Source organism: Eptatretus burgeri, chromosome 12, assembly GCF_056783735.1.
Source record: "Eptatretus burgeri isolate ZD-2024b chromosome 12, Ebu_testis_v1, whole genome shotgun sequence".
NCBI classification, from domain to species: domain Eukaryota; kingdom Metazoa; phylum Chordata; class Myxini; order Myxiniformes; family Myxinidae; genus Eptatretus; species Eptatretus burgeri.
The window spans coordinates 459,353-484,848 of record NC_140972.1 but is presented as its reverse complement, the minus strand read 5'-3'; the positions used below and the strand labels follow the sequence as shown (position 1 = coordinate 484,848).

General features: G+C 40.7%; 1 protein-coding gene across 3 annotated transcripts in view; it reads right to left on the bottom strand.

The window, feature by feature from the left end:
* Positions 1–2,512: 2,512 nt before the first annotated feature.
* Positions 2,513–25,496, bottom strand: part of LOC147014942 (deoxyribonuclease gamma-like) — a 346,105-nt gene continuing 323,121 nt past the window's right edge. Inside the window, exons 1-9 of one of the 3 annotated variants that reach the window (XM_085849218.1) lie at positions 16,106–16,230; positions 14,650–14,815; positions 12,243–12,340; positions 10,358–10,444; positions 8,577–8,689; positions 6,321–6,433; positions 5,640–5,785; positions 3,472–3,568; positions 2,513–2,949 (exon numbers count right to left, since the gene is read on the bottom strand). In XM_085849218.1, coding sequence (XP_085705344.1) covers positions 2,890–2,949; positions 3,472–3,568; positions 5,640–5,785; positions 6,321–6,433; positions 8,577–8,689; positions 10,358–10,444; positions 12,243–12,340; positions 14,650–14,673 — 738 coding nt within the window. In that variant the 5' untranslated portion in view covers positions 14,674–14,815; positions 16,106–16,230 and the 3' untranslated portion in view covers positions 2,513–2,889. Of the gene's footprint in view, positions 2,950–3,471; positions 3,569–5,639; positions 5,786–6,320; positions 6,434–8,576; positions 8,690–10,357; positions 10,445–12,242; positions 12,341–14,649; positions 14,816–16,105; positions 16,325–25,496 lie in introns of those variants that run through there. The other 2 variants (XM_085849217.1, XM_085849216.1) reach the window with 2 other exon arrangements.

Below are 25,496 nucleotides of genomic sequence, written 5' to 3'. Positions count from 1 at the left end.
AAGAAGGCCAGAAAGGCTGAGAGATGGCCAATGGGGGAGCCTGGATGCTGAGAAAAGAAGACACCGAGTTACGCAGAGGGCTGACTTGGACCTGGGGATGATCAAGCAGGGACCGTCGATACTCATCAATCATTCCTGTGTTAACTTGGTGCTCAGTATTGTGAAGAAAGAAAGTAGAGGAGAGAGGGAGAAAGTTGGTGGATTGTCCTTTGTTGGTGGTGGTTGGCATCAAGTCATGGTTGGAGTTGAATCATGGTTGGATCGATGGAGCTACATGCGACATCTTTGCTTTGTAAAAGAGCCGGTGGAGCATGAGACAAGAGGGTCAATCTCGAGCTGGGTTCATTTGCCGCCATCGTCCTTCAACTTCCTCCTCGACCAAATGGTGCTGGGCTTGTAAAGACAGGAGACAGAGAAAGGATTCACTGTTGTGTGTGTGTCCTCCATAACTCCAAAACCATGAAATCTCATAGCCTGAAGTTTTGCATGCATACTAAGGTGACTCTAATGAAGTGCAATGTGAAAATTGGATGCTGGGGTTAATTAAAACACCCCTTTTGATGGTATCATTAATGGCCTTATTTCATTATTTTCTTTATCAGGTGCTTCCTCAGCCACCTCATTTTTATGGGGTCTTCAGGTGATTCCTGGGTTACCTCACGAGGGTCTGAAGCCACCTTGTTTTTTTGGCCTTCTCAACCAATCCTTGACTTGGAACAGGCCGCAAGAATTTCTAACCGTTAGTTTTTTTCACTATCCTCACTCAAATTATCGATACCTACGAATCGCTACATACATTGCAATGCTTATAAACACCTGGATAAGCCAGCCTTCGTGGCTTTGTTTCATTTCCACACATGCCTTAACCTCGAGAATCTTTTAAACTATGTAGAATTACAAAATTTAAGCTCCGGAATTGTCCTTAGCAGCGGTTCCGACTGCTAAAAAGTGTTTATTTGTCCAATTTGGACATTGCTTGGGCGTTTTGGGGTGCATGGGTTTATTGCTGGCAATTGGTAATCGCTCGCCAAATTCGGCATTCTGTTGGAGTGCTTGCTTGAGTGCTTAAGCCACTTGCCGAGTGCCCTGCAGTCGGTAGCAGTACATTTCGTGTCCCAATCAGGATGTTCAGTCAGCATTTGCTTTACACGGTAGATGTACGTATGCAGCACGCATAGAAGTGGTACATATGAGCAGATTTGGATCTGCAGGGACTCTCCATGGGTGCGTGGGCTTGCCATGCCTGATACGGGTGCCGTGGTGGCAAAGTTTCATCCTGTATCTTATGGAGGTTTTATCAGGTTTACCTTTGTTCTCGTGACTTTCAAAAGTAATTGGTTATCCGGTGTGCGTTCCAAAGTTTATGTGATTTCTCTTTGTGAGTTTCAAAGCAAAAGTATTTGACAACACCAGATTTCCGAGCCATTTGCCATATTAACGTGTTTTCAAAATTAATGAGCCAAATGCTTTTCTACCTGTCACGCACAGTTGTTTACAAAGATGAACGTTTATGCCCATCTTGAAACATTTAGATAAATGCAATGTAGTTGTTTTTTATTTGTTTATTTAAATTCCCCCAAAACAATAGTGAAAGCTATTTAAGGTTTTTGGATTGTATACAGTATGTACTGTCGTAGGTAATATCCAATCTTTCGATTCCCAAAAATTGCCCATACCGGCTAAGTTCTAATGTGTGTGTTTGTGTGTGTGAAGATTATTCATAAAGGATAACATTTTCTCTTTGCTTACCCCCTCCCTGCAACCCCCCCCCCCCACTCCATATCTCTCTCTCTCTCTCTCTCTCTCTCTCTCTCTCTCTCTCTCTCTCTCTCTCTCTCTCTCTCTCTCTCTCTCTCTCTCTCTCTCTCTCTCTCTCTCTCTGTGTGTGTGGGCCATTACGATGTCTGGACTGTGTTTGGCACAGGACGTATCTGGGCGGTGTTTGCCTCCTGCTCCAGGCGGTATTTATCGTATGAGCAGTACAAAATGAATTTCGGACATTATTTTGATTCCATGTTCACTGTTATGCAATGCAGAATCATTTTGATGAGACGGTATGAATCGTAATTAACGCTCCACCGCACGTCGATCTTCCCTTCCTCTCAACTCTTGCTGCCTTCCTTTCCCCGACCCCTCCCCACTCTCCCTCCCTCCTTGCTCACACACCCCTCCTTGCTCCATCCCAAGTTTGTCTTGTGAAATCATTTGGAATGACATTCTGAACTATGTTTGTTTAAATGTTGTTCCCAATTGCAGCTTTTCTTCGGGTAGATCTCTTTAATTGTACAGGATATCATGTGGCCCATGACTTTTTGCAAACACCTAAAATGGAGCAGATTCTGTAAATTATTTTCTTTCTGTTAATTATTCTGTAAGAATGACAACGACATGGCATGCCTCCACAAATGATTTCTTCTTCCAGTTCATGGCTTTCACACATTGACGAGGAGACCTTAAATGAAGCCATATTGAAGTGAACAGCAGGTAAGCAAATTCAAACGCAATACATTCATGTGTTTTCATGAGTTTTATTTGCAGGAAACAGACATTGATAGAAGAGTTACATAAAGAGTACAGGAGGAACAAGTAAATCAGAAGAAAAAGAACAGCTCGGTGAACTGGCATGCATAATGTGAAGAAGTTGTGAGAGGACTGTCCAATAATTTTACTGATGAACCCCAAGACAATACCATTTAAAACTTATTCAATAAACCACTTATAGAATCATATGTTCCGCACAAGATTCGCAAAGAGACAAGAAAAGCACAAATGCTGAATAATCACGAATTTAATCCCTTAAAACCTCCATTATTAGCTGCACCCTTTCATTATGTGCTCTCGGCGATGGCATCAAATCGAGATTTGCCCACAATCTTGGGTGCGACACGTTTAAACCGGTATTTCCTTCAGATCCACTTCGATAGGGTAATGCTCACCGAAACACAGAGCCTGTGGGAGTATCAGGAAAAGGAATCCATTAACCACATTACTTTCAACATGTCCTCAAAATTTCAAATCTTATCTTTTATAATCAAAGTTATTGATTTATCAGATCATATGCATTGTTTATAAAAGTACACTCGTCTCTGGGTACTTTAAATTCCAAACACACATTGATCATCTTATGTGTTTACTGGGGACATTTATCACCTCTGAAATGTTGGTCCAGGTTCATTGAACTCATCCTCAATTAAAATCGGAAAAAGTATTATATAAAACAGAAATTTCAACAAACTGGGAAAACGAAAAAAATCATTATGTCCATGGAACACAGAACTGTATTCATTGTAAACCAGATAGATCCAAATGAAGGAGAAACGTAACCGTTCATCATTCATTGCCATGTAAAACCCGATTGATGAACTTGTGCACACATTATGGAACGCTATGTCCATTTCTTATTCATAGTCCACTATGAATGATCGGTATGTTCTGAATGTCCAATCAGTGACAGGTATACCCTGCTCATACCTCATTCTCACTGAGAGAGTATTCCGTCTGAATGTTCAAAGGTTTTGCTGATCCAGGTACAATAGCCTCTTGTAATGCCGATCCAAAAACCACAAATCTGTAAGTTTGAAAACACGTGAAGGGAAACAAGGGGGAGAGAACTGTATTACACACAGAGGAAGGTAACTCCAACCCTTCCCCTAAACCTAACCCAAACAGCACATGAGATCTCATCATTATGTTTATCATGACAGGATGTTGTGCCATTGGATGCACCAATGAATCGGTGAAGGATTTCAGAATGTGAGGATTCCCTGCAGATCCCACAAGGAAAACAAGTATAAAAAAGACATTAAATGGCAGACATAAAATGTTGTTTGAGTAATTTTGCTGTGTGGACGTAAAGGGCGAGACCATATTTATGTGCAACTAAAATGGACGCCAGTCTACCAGTCGGCCATCTTCGATCTGATGTGGAAAAATAAATGACTGGCATATGTAAGACATCATTCGTTATCTGAATGACAAGTTTAAACAACATCGGTAAATGCATGTCCGAGAAATGGTTGAGGACACACGCACGCAGGGACGTGAACAGAAACCAAATCCGTTCGCCCTCATTTCGCACGAAGTCCAACAGAGGATAATAAAGTTATTCATCTGAGATGGAAACCGATTTCAGAGTGTTTTCTGTGCCAGGTGTGTGTGTGTGTGTGTGTGTGTGTGTGTGTGTGTGTGTGTGTGTGTGTGTGTGTGTGTGTGTGTGTGTGTTCATTTATGGGTGGTGATGTAATCATATTGCAGTTGGTAGTTCATGAGTATAACTGATAATCACACATAAATCATCATGAAACATGTAAAGATAATTTATTACAAATCAAGAACACGTTTCCCAAAGTTCCTTTGAAGTAAACAATGCACTTGTGTGTCCACAAGGTGTTTATTTATTTATGTATTTATTACAGCGTGTGCGCTGTATACAATTGCACCGGGTTTGAAATGTCCCCGGCGTCGTCTACCACGTCTCCGGTGGGTCCGGTGTCCCCCCCCCGACCCCCCCACGTGCCTCAAGACAGCCAATGACGGCCATCCGGTAGATGCAGTGCGTAACCTCAACGGAAATGGCGACAATTGACGGAAATACCCGAGTATTTCAATGGAAATTTGTGAAACTAATGTGTTATATATGTGAAAACCATTTAATTTATTGCTTGAGGGAAAAAAACGAAGAAACGCTCCCCTCATGTACGAACGAAAGACGTCATTTCCTTCCACCATGGCATTTCGCACCGAACGCAGAAAGCTAAGTTCTTCTTATGCCATCATTCTCTCTAATATTAGCCATAAACAAGTGTTTCGTCATGCATTAGTAGTTGAAATTTACTTACAACAAGAACGAAAAAATAATCTCCTCACATTCAACAAGAACGAAAAAAAAAACCCGAAAACATCACGTGCAGGACAAGACCAATCGAGCTGAAGGAAACGATACTGTAACTGCACTGCTCCTGATTGGTCAAAGGACACCACGTGTGTTGTGTGGGCGGTGTTATGCACGATGATTCCAGGCTAAGTTCTTCTTACGCCATCATTCTCTTTAATATTAGCCATAAACAAGTGTTTCGTCATGCATTAGTAGTTGAAATTTACTTACAATCATTCTTTTGCGGCCTCCTGCCATGCTGTATCGAACGATTTCATTCCTTCTGTTATATATAAAGGTGCTTATCACAATAATAACAAGATTTTTACATTTAAAATATTAAGTACGCTTTTTAATTGTTTTTCAACTGAAAAAGCATAAATTGCATATTTTAACATTAGTGTACTCATTTGATTCACCACATGCGCTGTATTGAAGGATTTCACTTGTTGATATTGCATTTAGTCGAAATGTTGTAGTTCACATTGGTTACTGTTAACCAATACCAGGCTTGTGGATAACAACTGAAGCTATGTCATTGTTAGAGGAAAGGGACCTGAAAGGAAATAGCTTGAGAGTTTGGAAAATAAGGGAAAGGGTTGGGGATAGGTAACAGGTAAGGAATCTGGGTGGAGTGGGATCGGAAGAACAAGTTTCACATTTTTGTGAATGTTATAACTGAATAATCCCAAATAGCACATCATTCAGGATTGTAATTGCTCTTACTATATAATGTCTCGATATAATTGAGGAATAGCAAACAAACCGGTCATTTGCAGAGTTGATATCCTCTTTCACCATTGTGTCCATATTCTCATCAATGAGCCAAAGGAACTGATCAAACTTGTTCAACCTTTCGTCCTCCTTCGGATGTGCAAGGGCACTAAAGTCTCCGAGAAACATGGCGTTCATCTACAGAAGAAACAGAAAAAGGTCATGTGATCTCTTTGGATCCTTGATCACCAGAATTATATTATTTAATTTCCAATCTTCCATCCAGATGAAGGATTGAAGGATGTGTGATTGTAGTTGTGTCAATGTTCCCATATCCACGAATGAGATATGTGTGATCATAGTTGTGTGAATGTTCTCATGTCCACGATTGAAGGATGTATGATCGACGTTGTGTGAATGTACTTGTGTCCAAGAAGATCCATTATGACTTCATTGATGACGTTGGTTTCATGGACCCTCAAACCAAGGAATCCATCCAAACATACATTGTACTTATTGAGCCCTTGACTTTACACCATTGTTATTAAGCTTTCTGGAGCATCTGTCGAATTTTTTTGAAGATTAATTTCACAACATACCTGTGTCATAAATGATTGCATTTACAATTATGTTATAAAAAATATTTCAAGTCATAAAGTTTGTGGAGTGGATATTAAATTTACAACGGGACATCTGCACAGGTTATTTAAAAAACGAGTTTTTTATATCTTACCGTGTTGTACCAGTGTGATTGAACTGCTCGAAACATTGAAGAAAGTTTACGAGTTTCGGTCTTCACTTCTGTTGGATCCGTCCAAATGGGGATAAGAGTGAAATCCTTGATACCTGAAAAAAACAAAATTTCTTATCGTCTGTAATTGAGAAACTCACAATTTAGCACAACACAGGCACAAGCACCACCACCAGGTGTACCTCTCATGAAAACTATGTATATATATATATATATATATATATATATATATATATATATATATATATATATATATATATATATATATATATATATATATGTGAACAGATGTTTGGTAAGACAGAACTTTAATGTGGATACAAACAAACACGACATAATCGTGACCGAAGCTTTTCGTGCTGTCCTTTTCAGGGTAAAAATTGCAGCAAGTGAAGGCGTGTGCCTTATACGCAGGTCTAAGGTACAGGTGTTATACCCAGGTGTCTCAATAAGGTAGACGCTGATTGGTTCAACCATTCAACAGCCTGGTGTTGGCTTAGTGGTTAGGTTGGCGGCTTGGGATCCTCGGGTCCTGAGTTCAAGCCCTGTTGGCCACTGAATTAAAAATACACCAGGAGGTTGACTCAGCCTGTCATCCTTCCAAGGTCGGCAAAATTAGCACCAGTGTACTGGTAAGGGAGACACTGCATCAGCGGCATCTCAACCAATGATGCAACCAGCAGCCACAGGCTGCACTCGATAGAGAGAGGTTCAACCGTAATGACGTCACGGTTAATCCGAACGCCCATTGGTCGGCTCATCATCTTCACCTCGAGCTCCCATTAGCAGAGTTTGTTGATGATTGACGTTTGCAACCACATCCTTGAGAGAAGGGGTATGGGTTTCCCCAAAGGTCCATTCACCATTTGTTACCGTACTTCCCTTGATTGTTCCATGCTGAAAGAGACACAAAGATCGTACAAATTCCTTTTGACGACAGAGTATTGGATCGGTGGTAAGGATGAAGGTTGCTTCCAACATGCGTAAATGAAACGAGCTCCGACCTCGGCTCAATATCCTGAACATACAGTATCTGCATTGTACTGGTCTGCACAGATAGGGTTGGCAACCAGGTGCTGCGCAATGGCAGATGAAGCAGGTACAGTGGCCGGTGGTTGCTGGATATTTCTACATAATCGCACTGGATGTGTTCTAACCCTCACAATCCTTCTTCGAATCGTCAAGGGGGCCCACTTCACAAAGCCCTTTTTCGAGCGTACGGGTTGTCATGGTAACAGTGCGCAAGTGGGGCGGGGTGAGCTTGGGGGGACTCTGAACCCACCGAGACGGGACTCGTATATATAAAGAATTGGAGAGGTCCGTTCAAAAAAAGCGAGAAAAGAAAGCGCGCAGGAAGGAAGCGAGGAAGTGAGAAAAGCAAGTGTGCAAGCGAGGAAGCGAGCGAGTGAGCATGTGGGTGTCTGACCAGCGCCAACAAGACAATTTGCCAGTCAGTTCTTCCTTTCCAGTGCTTGAGCAAGCGAGTGTGTAGTGCGCATGTGGGTGTGAGCAGCGTTGACAATGAGTGAGGCATGGGTCGGTCACAACGAATGAGGTGCGGGTCAGTCACCAACGGACTGTGTGTGTCACTGGACGTCACCAGTTTCGTGAAGTGTGAGGAGCTGCCAGTGTCACAGCACCAGGGTCGAAACCCACGACAGACGATCTCGGTGCCCCCCAGACGTCGACTGGCGTTAAAGGCTGTGGGCGAGAGGGTGCATGGCAAGGCTGGGTGCTGGCGACTGATGTGACACACACACACACACACACACAAACACATTTCAGGACGTTTTCACTTCACGGACGACTTCCCTCTGTTGAGCGAGACGACTCTTCTCCCCCCGCCCCCGCTCAACTCAACACTGATTTCAAAACAATCACAGACAATGTGGAAGAGCGAGACACCGATTATATGGTGTCCTCATTCTGGGATCTCAAAATGTATTATTGAACTCGTATAAAAACATGGAACCCGACTTGCTTCCAATGTTCCATAACATATCAACACATTTAATACAATAAACATTAGATTTATCATAAAATTCCCATGGGAATACACAAGGCCCTGGGCCAATGGGGGTGTTATGGAACAATCAAACTGACTCATGAACAATCATCACACAATAATAAATCACATTCCAAATCTGTAATGAAGTGTAATGAATTATTAGTAAATATTGTTTTGTACCGATAAAAGAGCATTGTGTAAAGTAAAATGTGAAAGTTTTTAATACTTACTGGTGTTATTGGCCTGAAACCTCACGAAGAATGACTCTGGATGAAAGATATTATAATCTCTTGAATTTGGACCCTGTTCCGTGGAATTATATTTCATCTCCACCAAGTCTGATCTGCAAACAAACAAAACCAGTAACTTAACTTGAATTGAATCGTGTACAACATGTAATACAAACTTCCTGCTCACATTTCTTACATCAAGGATTTTCAACTTTTATATGTTTGGGTCGACCCCTTCACACATATGGCAAAAACAGAGACCTCTTTCAAGGAGTGATCCCTCCCAGGAAATGAAAACTTCTTTAATACATTGTGTCAGACTCACGGAGAAGTTACAAACAAATCGCACACACAAGCACACACACACACACACACACACACACACACACACACACACACACACACACACACACACACACACACACACACACACACACACACACGGACACACACATACACATCACTTGTTCCAGCATTTTCAGTCATCTGATTGTTCTTCCTGCACATTGAAGTTATAATTGTGGTCACGTGGTATCTGTTGGTCATATTTCCCGGGTCATGTTTCCAGTATTAACTCTGTTGAACTGAACTTGGTTCACGTAGCACTGACAACCATTTGTGTGCGGACATTGTTCCACTGTGTAATTGTTCTTTCACCGAATGTTTTTCTTTATCTACTTCCGGTAATTTCTCGTGAATCTCATGAACCAGTTTCCTCGTATTTGTTCCTCTGCTCGTCTGTTGAAGAATATTCCCTCAGTGATCTTATCAACTTGGTTCATCATTCTCAACACTTGAAACCTATTGATCTTCTTCTTCCTCTGCTTTGAGGTTGGGGGGTATTTGGGGGTTTTGATCTTTTTCCTACACGGTGTGTGCTCCACCAATTGTCGCTCTCGTTCTGCTCATGTTTATATTATGGTAGAGTTGTGTTTATTTATGACGAACTCAACATTTGGATTCTTGTGTCCACAATGTATGACATCACAGTTTGAGTGGCGGTTGTCCGTGAACAGAGCGTTCTGTTCCATGTGTTCAACACAGACATCCCTCAGTATGTTTGCCATGAACTTGCCTGCCACACAACTCAAGTTGACACCATGCTAATTGCCTTATTCATTCCTGTTTCCTTTCTTTTTGATCATCACTCCATCAGCTTTCCTCCAGCCTGATGGAACTGTTCCTTTGAGAAGGGATTTCTGCTCGATTAAACAGAAGGATGTACACACGTCATTCAGAATGTTGGAATGGATCTCATCTGATCCTGGGAACCTGTGTGGTTTTTAAGTGATTGTTATTATTTTATAAATTGGTACAATATGATGATGGTTGTGAAGGAGAACGAAATAGAAATTAAAGAGACATTGTCCACCAAAAATGTTCAAATTCCAATTGAGATTCAAGTTTGTTTCATTCTGTATTATCCTCAAGTTTTGAAGGTTTATCCTTTCTCTTCATCACAAATCGATGAATCATGAAGTTGTAGATCCCTGGATAAGTGCAGGAAAAAAAGGAAAGGATGTGATGAGAATCCAGCGAGGAAGGATGTCGGAAAGAAACGATGGACGTCGTTGGAATGGAGTTATCAGTGAAAAATCCCATTTTTATAAATATTATGTGAACTTTGACAAGAACGAAATGTTTAAAATTCACTTTTTACATCCCATTCTCAAATCATCTTGGTACAACAAACGTCATGTGTGGATGTTTTCAGAAGGGAATAAAATTGATCTCACACCCCTGTATTTAATGATCCTTATCAAGATGATTTGATGACGTACCGGTAGATGAACGAAAACACTCTCCTCCAGGATCCTTTCATCATTTCTTCACTCTTAATGTAGTTGTAGGTGTTTTCAGGGAACCTCCTAGGGGAGATGCTCCAGTTAATAAGTTCCAGTAAAACCTGTGTCAGGAAGTTGGATTTCAATGTAAACGTTCTTTTAATAATTCCATGTACTTTTATGAACATCCCTTTTAAAATAACATAAGATAAATATAATAATCATAAAGGTCCAACAACGTGAAGATATACAATGAACAAGCTCGAATGAGATAAGATCCTCGTCTTCTTAATGATGACGTTATAAAAACGAATATGACGTCATTGTGATGTATCAGGTTTGTGATAAATTATCTGTGCTAATGCCCGGTTTGATTTCCGCAAACAAAATTCAAACAGCTTGCCTAGTTTTGGAGATAATGGTATAGGCGATTTCCATTGTCAGCGATATGACGTCAACTTTTTTTCGAGGTAGCATTTCCAAAATCGGAGATGGTTACTGCTTGCGGGTGGGTTTTCTGCATATACATGGCAAGTTTCACGAAAATCCGATGAAAACTCAAACAAATGTCAAAAAATAGGAATGATGTCATAATTGATATGACGTCATAGTGATGTGTCATATGTGCGGTAATTCATCTCTGCTAATGCCATGTTCGATTCCCACAAACGGAGATAATTTTTTTAGGCGATTTCCATTAACGGAGATATTTTGACGTCATAACTTTTTTCTCGGAGGAATTTTCAAAATCAGATATCGTTACTGTCTGCGCAGGGAATTTTTACATATATACGCCAAGTTTCAGGAAGTTTCCATGAAAACTGTAGGCTGTGAAACAAAAAAGTCCACAAGAACAACAACGTGAATAAGACTTAGAGATTGTCCACGAGGATCTGAAAACAGACAACAAACAAAGTTAATGTAAAATGTGATGTAATGAAGAGCAGATCATGAACCATGATGGAAACAGAGCGTCGGTGCTGCCGAAGCAGTTTACATGGCTCAGGTTACAATCATCGACGGGTCACCACTCTGACACAGGGAGTCAGGACAGGAATTGGGAATTTGGCCAAGGTGCCAGAGATAGCTCGCCAACTCTTCACGAAGTACACCGTGGGATCAATAATGTCCAAAAACTAATGCTGGAAGATGGGACGTCCAGTTAAACATCCATCCCAGGCATTGCGCGCAAGCACACACAAACTCTGCCTGTGAAACACCACCATGACAGACGATAGCTCGGCTGAGAATCAAACCCAGACGAGTCAGCTTTGAGGTGAGTCTGCACACCTGCAGACCATGCTGCCAGCCCATGAGAGAAAGATGTAAGCAATTAAAATAGTAGATTATTAAATATAAACTAAATGATCCATTAGTTTAACATGATCAACCATCACAAGGTATTCCTGTTCAGTCTCCAGATCTCTCTCAAAATGGTTCATTCTGGGAAGTCTATTATTTCCCCTTTCACTCTTGTCCATCTCGACTCTCTTATTTCCTGGCTTGGCGATGATGTACTCAAACACTAAACATGGTTCATGATGGAACCCTTTGAGAACCTTCATAATTCCAGAAATAAACTCGAACAACCTCTGCCACTGTCAGAATGTTGCAGAGAAATGTGTGAGTGAACTGTAAAACTACATTTGAATAATTTCCTTCGAATTCTTAGAATTGTTTTCAGCTTAATCCAAACACTGTCATAAATATTTGATCTACAGCTTCATCATACCCTTCCCAATGTTTCTTTATTTAACAAGGACGGGGTAAGAGAAATGTCAAAGAGAAAAGTTCAAACTTCAGCACAAGGTCTTGTTCATGCTCATTGCCACTGACAGGCTTCGTTAAAATGTAGATTTTGTAAATTGTGAAGTTGCCAAACCTGTTCAGTAGTCTGACCAGCTTTGATGCTCGATTCATATATCTGTCCGAAGGAGGTTTTGTTGTGATCACGAGGATAATATCACAACGTGTTATAATCTAAAGAGAACAAACAAAAGATCACTGACTATGAGCTGCACATGAAAGAGAAATGAAACACAGAGACGATTTTCTTGATACAGGTCCAGATTTAGACTCATTGAACCTCAATTCATTCAAAACAATGGAGAATGTTTCATTCAATTCATTCAAAAAATTATTCAACAATTCATTCAAAAACAAGGATTGTGTGTTAACCTTTTGAACCCTGAGCTCCTTGGACTTTCTGTTCCCCCACCCTGGGATCCCTTCAGAAAAATAATTGAAAAGTTGAAATTTGTTTTATTTTTGTTTTCTGCGTTTAAAATTATTTTTCTAGTCCTGTAATTACAATTAAATGATATTTTGAATCAAAGACTGTCTTGCTTTCTTTCTTCTTGAGTTTATCACCAATACTCCAGTTTGTGGTTCCATTCAAACGAGTAGTCATATCCCGACTTTCCGAGAAATAAGAATTCTTCACAGTCCGTGCACCAGTGCATTGTCTTGCAGCGTTTTGGCAAGTCCTCGTCCTTTGCCCGAGAGTTCCTTTGCTTTGCCATGATGTCCTTCTCTCTGCACACAACACATCGATTTTTGGTAGTCGCAGGTGGAGCCTTTACTACATCATGGTGAGCATCCCGTTTCAGTCGTCACTCATCCTGAAACTGCTGAGGGTCGATTACCAAATGCTGTTTCAGTGGATGGAACATCTCCTGCAAGTTCCTGACAGTTTCTCCATAAATAAATGGAAATTGACTGCTCTCTTGTTTGGTGGAGCATGGCACTTTGTGAAACCCATCAGTATGTATGCATTGTACACAGTGTACATGAAGAATTTTATTACCAAGCGACCTGGCCATTTATCGTGGCGGTGGCATTTCTGCAATTGAGTAATTTGATCATTTTTTTTCCACCCCCCATCCCTCCCCCAATATATGCATTTTGGGCCTTCACTGCTTTTGGACAAGCAAGAAGAATCTTTCTTTTTCAGCACCATTATATCATTGAACATGTTCAGGAGGGGAAGAGACATAGATTGACGTGACAAATTATATGGGCCACTTTTCCTGCCAAACTATAACAGCTACAGTCCTATTGAAGAGAAATTCCCATTCCCCTTTTTTATTTCATTGTTTCACCTTGTAGAGAAAAGCTGATGTTGGCTTAGTGGTTACGGTGGCGGCTTGGGATCCTCGGGTCCTGAGTTCAATTCCCGTTAGCCGCTGAATTAATATACACCAGGAGGTTGACTCAGCCTGTCAACCTTCCAACGTCGCCAAAATGAGTACCAGTGTACTGGTAAGGGGGACACTGCACCAGCGGCATAGCCGCGTCCCAAACAATGATGCAACCAGCAGCCACAGCCTGCACTCGATAGAGAGAGACCTTGTGAGAGTCTTGGGAAATTATCTTCTGCTGGTCATAGTAGTTCCACACCTCCTTATCCCTTGTTGTGTGATCATACACTTAACCACCTGAACTGAGGTGGAGAACCTCTCAGTGTACAGGGAATAATTCCATCCTGAGAATTTGTCAGTCATTCGGACGACCAAGTTCCCTGTAACCCCAAGGTTATCGATAGCTTCGGCATCATCTCTCCTCCCAGTGCAAACTTCAACATGACACTATAACCTCCCAGTCCATCCTGGGGGAGTCAGGACTTGGTCCATCCCCTCCACGTCCTCTGCCCCAACCACGCCCTCGACCTCGACCAAACACCCCACCAACACCTCTGTGAACTCCCACAGCATTGTCGTCAGTACTGTCAGTTTCACTTTCCTGTTTGAAAGGTCATTCCCCGACTCAAAATCACTATCATTAACATCATCATCATCATCATCTGTACCTTCCTCATCAACAGACATCACATTTCGACTCATTTTGGAATGATTTTTCACGAGAAACCTTCAAAAACGTTCGTGAATCTCGTGCTACAACTTCGGCAGAATATTCACTTTGGTGTATTCACTGGGATGGGATGTGTAACAAAGTGTGTGCACGGGGAAAAAAACCTCCTTTACACATCCTGAGGGGTCCTCGGCAACGCGGACCGAAGATCAGGTGCAATATAATGGAGCCGCTAATTGCTTAGTAAGTTGCTCGTGATTCATAACAGGCCGCTCGGATTTATAGAGGTTTAATGAGTGGCCAGTTTACCGGCCACCAGGGTTCAAAAGGTTAATAAAAAAAGCAAATTTAAAATTCGCAGGTTCGAGTGAAGATTTCAAAAATGTAAGAATTAATTTGTGCGGTTACAAAAAACAAAACAATTATAAAATCATGAATATTTTTAAGTGTTTGTGTTTGTGTGTGTGTTTGTACATTACTCTTTCACAGCTGAGCCGCAGCATCACGAAGCCACAAATTTTGGGTGTGGGTTCTTTCGAATCTGACCAAGGTTTTTAGCGACAACACATTGCCCTGTTTTCAGGCTGCCAAAGGCCACGAGAAAGTGTATATTGGGATGTGGGGTTAGACAGTGCGGTCGCCATCCTGCAGGCAAAACGTAACCACGATGAGGCAAGTAACTCCATCGCCTTTTCAATGTCCGATACATCCCGAAATTACCACTGTGAAAAGCTCACCCAGGCTGGCAGTACCGGGTACCCTTCCCCCCCCCCCAACCCGAGGGCAGCGCTGGGTAGCCCTTTGTGGTTTTCAATCGACTTCACAAACATTCCCAATGAAATATTATTTTGTATTCATTTTTAATTCCTCAAGAGAGTTTATAGAAGTGAAACATAAACAAACAAACAATCAAACAATTCTCAAATTACATATGTTATGATGACAGGTGATATCTTCCAGAAGTATGCATTTAATTTTTTAACCAAATTAATATATCCTTTACAATTAAATCACTTAATATCATTCATGTGAAGAAATGTAAGAGATATTTTGCATATCTTGGAAAATTCCTTGGAACAAACATAAAAATCTAATCTGGATGAATTCCTGCTTCTTCTCATGAGACAATGCTAATTATTGCTGCAACTTTTATCCAAATGTCATTAAAAAATTTTTAGCAGAAATTTATTTTATAAAAACATAGCATTCTGTTGTATCTCTCCTCCCACTAAACTCATTTTCATATCATATTGGATTCCAAAGAAGAAAATACATTTGCAACTCACCTCTGTAACAACTTGCAAACTTTATTTTTTGATTCCTAAACGAATATTATCTCCACATCCTTATTACAAAGAGATGATGAGGGTGATCAAGGCGCATTGCATCTCTTGACTGGTTTAGGGAAAGTGTTCTGTTCTTCAAACCAATCATGAACCATATTGGCCTGTTTTAAGGAGGTATTCTACCACATTGATAGTGTCTCTTAATGTCTACAAAGCATCACCTGAGAATCAAAACGTTCTTTCTGACAATTGACCCTTTGTTTGTGAGGACCTTTTGATTCTAAGGTGGTAAAAGTCATGAAGCAACCCTTCAGAAGTTGTATTTACTCCGTCAGAGGGATCAGAACACCCAATTGATGTCACACACATTTAGTTAATCACTTATAACTCCTTCATCTGATTTTACAGAACAAACAATTAAAATATATGTGCAGCCATATAATGTCACCAATTTCACTGAAAGGTGTGAATAATGACACACTTAACCAAATGACAAATTTTTCAATGGAAAAATTGATACTATAATGTTCAAAGGACATTCTGTTATTTTTGCAATGCAAAACAGTAATTACTTTCCTGGTTACTTTCATCATCTTCACTTTCAAAACCTCTATTAAAACCCCCAACATCATACTCAGGTTTTGCTTACTTTGAGCATGGTCTGTGCAGCTCTCGGACAATCTGGTTGAACTCTGTTGCGGACCAGCCTATTGTATGAACACACTTTTAGAGCATGGTTGATGTCAAAACAGCAGGCGAGGATGAAAAAGAACAAGAACAAAGACTTATCCATCTTTTACTGGTTGGAAAAAACGGTCTCCAAGCTGTTCAAACTACAGACTCAAAGGTTTGCACAAAGGGTGAAGTCTAAGTTGGTCCTTATATAGCACCTCTTGGCACATTTTGTGCCAAAGGTGTGGCTTTGCTGATGAGAGGTGCTGATCCCAGCTTTCTGGAGGACAGGACATTTTTTTAGGACATTGTGTAAAATAACAGGTTTTATGCAAGCCTCCTTTCAAACAAAAATAAAATGACACCGAAGAACAAATATTTATTTTACAACACGTTTAGTTCCTCCATACGTAATAACTCAAGAAGGAAACATTTATGTTCCGGTTGAACAAAGACACACTTGTTTCAAGAAGGAGAAAACATCTTTATTCAATGGACATTCTGTTACCTCCAACTTGTCGACATGGTGGTTAAATCGTTAAATTTGTGGTGTCTCAGAGATCTTGCAAAAGTCTCATCCAAAACAATTTTTAAAAAGGTAAATTTGTCTTTCTTTTTGATAAATTTTTTTTGTATACCCTGACGATGCTCGTATGAGAGCTAAAAGCATGGTTGATGGTTGATGTATGGTTGATGTCTGAGAACATGATGCATGGTTGATGTCTAATTTAATAACAGATGAAATTGATCTCTTTTTAAACAATTTAATAATAGGTGAAATTGATTTCTCTTTTTAAATAATTTAATAACAGGTTTAATTGATCTCTTTTTGAACAATTTAATATCAGGTGAAATTTGTCTCTCTTTAAACAATTTAATAACAGATGAAATCGATCTCTTTTTCAACAATTTAACAACAGGTGAAATTTATCTCTCCTTTTAAACAATTTAATAACAGATGAAATTGATCTCACTTTTTAAACAATTCAATAACAGATGAAACTGATCTCCCCCTTTTAAACAATTTCATAACAGGTGAAATTGATTTCTCTTTTTAAAACAATTTAATATCAAATGAAACTAGAGGGGGAGCACTCGGTAGAGTGCAAAACCTCCGCTGCCAATACTGTGAGGTCACTTAAGTGAACCTGATATCCTATTCATTCAATTTGACGTCAACAGTGCTCAGAGAGTTATAGTTTTCAACTTTCCATTTTACTTTTAACTTTTACATACTCAATTCATTCGTCATAACTATATTCCTTTAGACAGAAATTGATTTTACGTGGGTATATCCACCTGAAGTTCCAAAATCAGCCACAATTATAATTTTGGCATGTTTTTTGTTGGAAATCACTTATAACTTGTATCGATGCAAAAAAACAAAAAATCGAAATTTCGTTGGTAAAAAAGTTGCAATTTTTTTTTTTGGGGGGGGGGGGGTTGAAAATCACTGAAAACATGTAGAAATTCAAAAAAAAATTCAAATATTTTTTCAAAATAGCCGCCATAGTGGCCATATTGAATTTTGGACCAAGTCCAAAATCTAATGGCATGATCCTTGGACCATTCCTAATCCCCCAACCAAGTTTGGTCGAAATCCGTCGAGGAGTTTTTCCATAATACTGTTCATAAACAAACAAACAAACAAACAGAAAGGGGTGAAAACAGTCACCTCCGATCTTCGATGGCGGAAGTTAATTAATCTCTCTTCTTGAACAATTTCATAACAGGTGAAATTGATCTCTCTTTTTAAACAATTTAATATCAGGTGAAATTGATCTCTCTTCTTAAACACTTTATTAACAGGTGAAATTGATGGATCTTTAAACAATTTAACAATAGGTTAAATAAATCTGTCTTTTTAAACAATTTAATAACAGGTTAAATTGATCTGTCTTTTTAAACAATTTAATAACAGGTGAATTTGACCTCTCTTTTTAAACAATTTAATAACATGAAATAGATCTCTCTTCTTGAACAATTTCATAACAGGTGAAATTGATCTCTTTTAAACAATTTAATATCAGGTGAAATTGATGGCTCTTTAAACAATTTAATAAAAGGTTAAATAGATCTCTCTTTTTAAACAATTTAATAACAGGTGAAATTGATATTTCTATTGAAAATAATTTAATATCAGATGGAATTGATCTCTCTTCTTAAACAATTCAATCACAGGTGAAATTGATCGGACTTTTTAAACAATTTTATAACAGGTGAAATTGATCTCTTTTGCGACATTTCAATAACAAGTTAAATTGATCTTTCTCTTTAAAACAATTTAATAACAGGTGAAATTGATCTTTCCATTTAAAACAATTTAATATCAGGTGGAATTGATATGTCTATTTAAAACAATTTAATAACAGGTGAAATTGATATGTCTATTTAAAACAGTGCTTCAAACTAATTTGCAAATGATCTACACAAAGTGCAATATTCATTCTTCCAAATTATAGTCATCATTTTGACTTTTTAAATATTCTGATATTCGTTTATAAATGTCATTAATTCTGAGAATCAAAGACGATGACCATTTATTATTCTGAAAGAGATCATCAGATGTCACAATGTGTAGACTTTATCTTCATGTGTGCACATTGTGACTCAAGAATCTCATTGAAACCTGTACATCATCAATCTATTTCACAAAATGTTCTTTTATTAACCTCCGCCATCTTCGAAGATGGACGGAGGTTACTGTTTTCACCCCCTTTCTGTTTGTTTGTTTGTTTGTGAACAGTATTACGGAAAAACCCCTCGATGGATTTCGATGAAACTTGGTGGGGGGGGGGGTTAGGTATGGTCCAAGGATCATGCCATTAAATTTTAGACTTGATCCTCCCCCCCCCCCAAAAAAAAAGAATTGTTAGAGAGTTTTTATTTTTATTTTTGCATTTCTACATGTTTTAAGTGATTTCCAACCCCCCCCCCCGCCAAAAAAAGTTACCCCCCCAAAAAAAAATGTTGGAGAAAAGAACTATAACTCTGTTAGCACTGTTGACATAATATTTAATGAATAAGATATAAGGTTCACTTGAATGACCCAGCAGTATTGGCGGCAGAGGTTTTGCACTCTCCCGAGTGCTCCCCTCTAGTTTGTTCTGTATCATTCCACACCCATCGGAATGGAAAGAAACAAAATTCAAAATGTTCCAAGACTTATTTTTCATCACATTGGGAACTGATTGAAAATTGCCTCAATGTCATTTCATGTGTCATTAATTTAATTTTTTTTACAAAATATTTGTGATGTGAAGTTTTGTTAATCTGAGCGCAACAATATTTTGGGAAAATAATCTGAACCTGAGTCATGAGTTCCTGATTTTCAGTAATGAAGGTACATATCTAATTTTCAGTTTCATTGAATGAATAATTATTACTTGTGTTGTGGAACTCGAGAAACTCAATTGTCCACTCAAGGCAAAGTTCATCAAACAGAGAATAATTATTACATAATTGCAGAACGAAGGAGCATTGATGGAATACATACAATGGTCTCCACCAATCAGAGCTCATAGGAATCGTCTATATATAATACCCAAGGGAAGGTGGGGGAAGTATATCGGGGGACGAGGAGAAGAACAGAAACGAAAACCAGGAGGGGAGGCCGGTCATAATGTCCCACATCTGACCTTGTCTGGGCCGGTTTTAAGAAATATGCACACAGGAGAGACAAATCAGAAAGTTCTTATCGCCTTGGTCAGAAACAACAAATGCACAGGAAGGCGAGCAAGGGTCGAACAGCGGTCCAACTACCAGCAAAGCAATTCTGGACAGATTAATGTATCAGGCTGTCAGCATTACATAATTCCTTTACAGAGGCTTGTCAGTACACAAAGGCTTGCCAGCACATTGATTAGAAATCTAAGAACAGAGAGAGAAAGGGAGGGGAAGAGAAGGGAGGAAGAAAAAGAGAGGACATGGAGTACATCCAGAGAGCAATTCGAGAATAATGAAAGAATAATACAGGAAAGCAGACATAAAGCTATGGAGACCAATGGCTTTTGGCCTTTTGGCTCCAATACATAATAAGCAAGAGAGGATACATTTGATTACAAGTTCCAATAAAATGAGTTACAACCAGACGAATATATGTGGAGTAATTAGAAACAGGGGTAGTGAAAAGAAAACAGGTGCAGCAATTAGTGTGAATAGAAATGGGTGTGGTAATTAGAAACAGGTGTAAACTAACTGAGACAACAATACTTATTAATGGCCACATTCAAACAGATTTATTATAAAACGACCAAAACGAGGAAGACTGAGTCAATCGGTCAATTTCTCGACCCAGATCAAAACCAATGGTTCTGTGTGTCTCTCTGTGTGTCTCTCTGTGTGTCTCTGTCTCTGTCTGTCTCTGTCTCTGTCTCTGTCTCTGTCTCTGTCTCTGTCTCTGTCTCTGTCTCTGTCTCTGTCTCTCTCTCTCTCTCTCTCTCTCTCTCTCTCTCTCTCTCTCTCTCTCACAAATTTCCCTGAAAATATCTGCTGTTTTTCCTCCACTCCAATCGGTTCTTCTGTCCAAGTCCTTATCAGAGTGGACATCTCTCTGGTTGTCATCAGAGAACCCCCTCAGAACCGTCGAGTCCGGTATTTCACTCAAGCTGGCTGGCAGTCTCCCAGCAGCCATCAAACTTCTAGATTGGTCTTTCTCTACTTTCTTTCTCCAAGCAGCCATCGCTACTTTCTCCAACATAAACTCATCCTGGAAATTCTTTCCAAGAAACTTGCTCTCTCTCATGCACAGATTTATCCCCTGTCGTCTTCAGTTGTCCTACCCTTCCTCCCGCCCATGGTTCACTGAGGCTTGTTACGAGGCAGTTGTCCTGAAACAACTTGCCTTTGCCTCAGGAAAGCAAACCCAACTGAGGGTAATCTCAGTTCCTTCCATAAAGCTCAGAACAAGTGTGTATCTACCCTCAAGAGAGCCAGAAAACAACATCTTTCGAAGCTCAAGTCTGAACTCTCAAACCTCTCTCCCTCCTCCAAATCGTTGTGACATCTAATCAAATCTGTTGCTGGTGTATGTTTCCTCCATCCCCTCCCTTACCTCAAATGGCCACACTGCTGACACTGCACGTGAAAAGGTTGAATGCCTCAACTCTGTGTTTGCATCAAAATCTTGCATCCAAAACCCATTGCTTTCTGCACCAACCTTACCCAGTTGCTTACAACTGTCCCTGGTCTCTGTGTCCTTTTCTCTTGACAAGGTGGAGAGCTTGCTGTCAAACCTCGACTCAGATGCTGCAATCGGTCCAGAAGGCATCAGCCCACATGTCCTAAAAACCTGCTCGCTCCTCTGCTCTTGCTCACCCTCTCTCAGTTCTAATCACCCTCTCATTTGCTCAAGGTGATCTGCCATCTGATTGGAAATCAGCAAATATTACTGCCCTGCATAAAAAAGGTGCAAAAATAGATTCCTGCAATTGCAGACCAATCAGCCTTCTCCAAATCATCAGCAAGGTTATGGAATCCATCATCGCTTCAGACATTAAGTCCTTTCTCTTCTCTAATGGCCTGAATTCCGATCATCAATTTGGTTTCAGACCAGGTCACTCCACCCTGGATATGCTGCTTCTGCCCTCCCAACAATGGATGGAGGTCCTCAATGCCGGACATGAAATCAGAGCCATATCCCAAGACATATCGCTGCTTTTGACACGATCTGGCACCCTGCCCTGCTCACCAAACTCTTCCTATGGAATTCAAGGCCATCTCCACTCATGACTCGCAGACTTCCTCTCCTGTCACAGTCAACGTGTGGCCCTAAATGGAGTTCTTTCATCACCTCTTCCTGTCCAGGCTGGAGTTCCTCAAGGTAGCATTCTGTGCCCTGTTCTTTTTCTGGTTTTCATCAATGATCTCTCCGACTCTCTGGAAAATCCTCTTTTTCTCTTTGCTGATGACTCCACCCTCAACAGTACCATCCCTCAGACCAGCAAGCAGCAGCTTCTTCACTCACTGCAGATCTGGGTAAAATCAAAAAATGGTCCAACATGTGGAACATGTCTTTCAATCCTGACAAATCTCACACTCTCACTGTCTATCCGAAAGGACCATTTAGAAGTCCCCCCCACCCCCATCCACTTTCTCAACAATGCTCTGGAAGAAGTCCTTTCTTTCAAGCTTTTGCGTCTCACTATCTGCCATGACCTTTCCTGGGAAAGCCACATTTCCAACCTGGCCTCCAAAGCCAGTCGCCGACTGGGAATCCTCAGTTGTGCGAAGTCCTTCCTTGGCCCACCTGAGCTCTTGACCACATACAAAGCTTTCGTCCACAGCCTGATGGAGTACTGCTCTCCCCTCTGGGCTGGTGCTCCTGCCTCCCACCTTTCTCGGCTTCAGGCTGTGGAAACCAAGGCATTTCGGATCATTGGTATCTCCCATGATTAGGCTGTCTTTAGGCCTCTCTCTCTCTCCGCAGGCAGGTCGTTGGTCTTTGTCTTCTACCGTCTCCTCTCTGCTCTCGCCCCCTCCCCTTGCTGTGTCTGTGATTTGTCCCCAACATATATCCGCAGGTCGCTCAAGGTCCGCCAACAACCTCCTTCTGGTAAAACTACCAAAATCACGAATCACTGCTCACCTTCACTCTTTCATTCCTCTTTTTCCCACTTTTGGAATAAACTCCCTCACTCTATTCATTCCCATTCTTCCCTCCAGGCCTTCAAAACAGCTGTTCACCACCACCTCTTATCATCCCCCATCCAAATCCTTGATCTTTTCTTCCCCCAATAATCCACCCAAGCCCACCTTCTTCAAATTCCCTGATTTCCTTCGTGAAAGTCCCTGTAATGTCCATCTTCTATTCCCCATGTTCCCTGCCCCATCCCTCTCCCTTCCACAGATCTCCAAATGTCTCTGTTCCCCACTATTTGTCCTTCCCACTCCCTCCCCTCCTGTCTCATGCCCCCCTTGCTGTGCGTTGTCTGTTAGCTCTCATACGAGCCTCGACAAGATCGACAAAAATAAATTAAAATATAAAGAAGTCCACTTCTCCACTTGTGTGTGCTGTTGATGATGCATTCATTACATGGAGGAACTATGTCGACTATTTGGCCAAGGATTTGGGCAATGTCAGAAATGTAAAATCAATAGGAATGGATGGACTACATGACAAGGATTATTTGGAACGCCAAGTGTTTAGAAGGTCTTTTTCATCATCAAAATAAAGACCAATGACTGCACTGTAGTCCCAAGGGGAAAGCCAGACATGCGTAACAATGTACACACACACACACACACACACACACACACACACACACACACACACACACACACACACACACACACACACACACACACACACACACACACACACACACACACGTGAGCTGCTGTGAAATGGGTTCTCAGCAAAGGCCAAGCAGGCACGACACCCACAACCCTCCGTACAAAACACAAACTGCCAAACATGCTCGCGGCGGTCATTTCCACCCGATGGTATTTTCCACCACACACACACACACACACACACACACACACACACACACACACACACACACACACACACACACACACACACACACACACACACACACACACACACACACACACACACACACACACACACACCACGACTCCCACGTTGCACGGAACGCAAACCGAGGCCAATAATAGAAAAACAAGTCTGAAGACGACGATGGTTCACGAGCGGTATTTTACGATGTAGATTGTTTCAGAAGTCAAGGATGAGACAACGTGATAATGTTTGACCAAGTTATACAAATGATCAACATGATGTGGTACGAGTGATGGGTTATTAGCTGCAAAATGTCAAAAACCGGTTTCGTTCAACAACTTAAAAAATTTGACCTTTGCATAACCTTTAAAGGTCACAAAACAATAAATATAATATAAAAAATGACCGTTTTTACAGCCATTTTTCCCTGCTGTGCAGGGGTTGGCTTTTTCTTGAGGCAATGTTTTTTTATGCCAGATGCCCTTCCTGACGCCAACCCTGGTCACCTCTTACGACACACAGGGATATGGTACACCTATTCTAACCGGGGCATACATCGGGACCAGTACACTGGTACTCATTTCGCCGACCTCGGAAGGTTGACAGGCTGAGTCAACCCCCTGGTGTTAATTCAGCAGCCAACGGGGCTTGAACTCAGGACCCTGGGATCCCAAGCCACCACCCTAACCACTAAGCCAACACCAGGCTATGAAGGTCACAAAACAATGTTGTGGACATTAAAATAAGGAAACAGGATTCATGCTATAGCTTATTGGAGTTATTTCTTCGAAGGTCGAAAACCTGGTTCGATTCCTACAACTTTGAAAATTTGACCTTTGTGGCCTTTAAAGGTCAAAGGTCAAGGATTATGACCTTTGGTGCAAAACTTCCTCTGGAACATTCCAGGAACAATATAATGTCATATCGGCTATATGGCATTTCACACTCATCAGATTGTCCATACTTTGATGAAATCAGCGTGAAAACAAACTTGAAGGGGGCGCCACGGGCAAGGTGTTCGAGATAGAGCAAAATGGTTTCAAGACTTTAGGTGAGGAATGACCTCATGATTATGTATAAAAAATATTGTCATCCGAGCTCTCAAAGTTTGGGCGGTCGTATGATTTTTATGTCAAAATTCGCAATTTTCTGAGTTTTGACCTTGTGAGCTTGACCTTGGGACGAAAATGAAAAATCGGACAACGACAAGTTTTAGATAATTCATTTTTCTATTCAAATACCGAAGATCCCATTCCATTCAGTCAATTCCCGAGGAGAAGATAGATTTTTAATCCGACTACCCCCTAAAAATGGCAATTTTTTGGGCGTGGCTCCCCCCACAATGGGCGTAGCCACGCCCACATTCAGGAAAATACAACGAGATATCGATATCGAACACATAACCAAGTTTCATCAAGAATCGGATCAAAGTCCACGGAGTTATGCTCTGGACAGACAGACACACAGACAGACAAAACGGTAGGTGGACATGGGTAGTCGGCTGTTGCTAGGCAACGGAGGGGTCCATAGCAACGGTTCTTTCTCACACATAACTCGGACATACCATGAACCTACCATACCAGTTTCATGAATATCTGACTCATAGTCTCTGAGATATAACGAACTTCGTTTTTGTTGTTGTTTTCGACCAGGGTTCATTCAAAGTCTATCTTCTCCGACAGTTTTCATAGGATCCGGCTGGAAATTTTTGACAATAGGGCTGAATGTACTGCCCACAGTCGCTCGTGGCCGGATTTTTGATTTTCGAAAATTTTTTTTTTATGATTTTTCAAAAATTTCGAAGTCCCTTTGCTGGGCAACGGTTCTCATTTGCACACAACTAGGTCATGATATGAACCTACCAACCAAGTTTCATCGAAATCGCCAATGTATTAACGGAGCACTG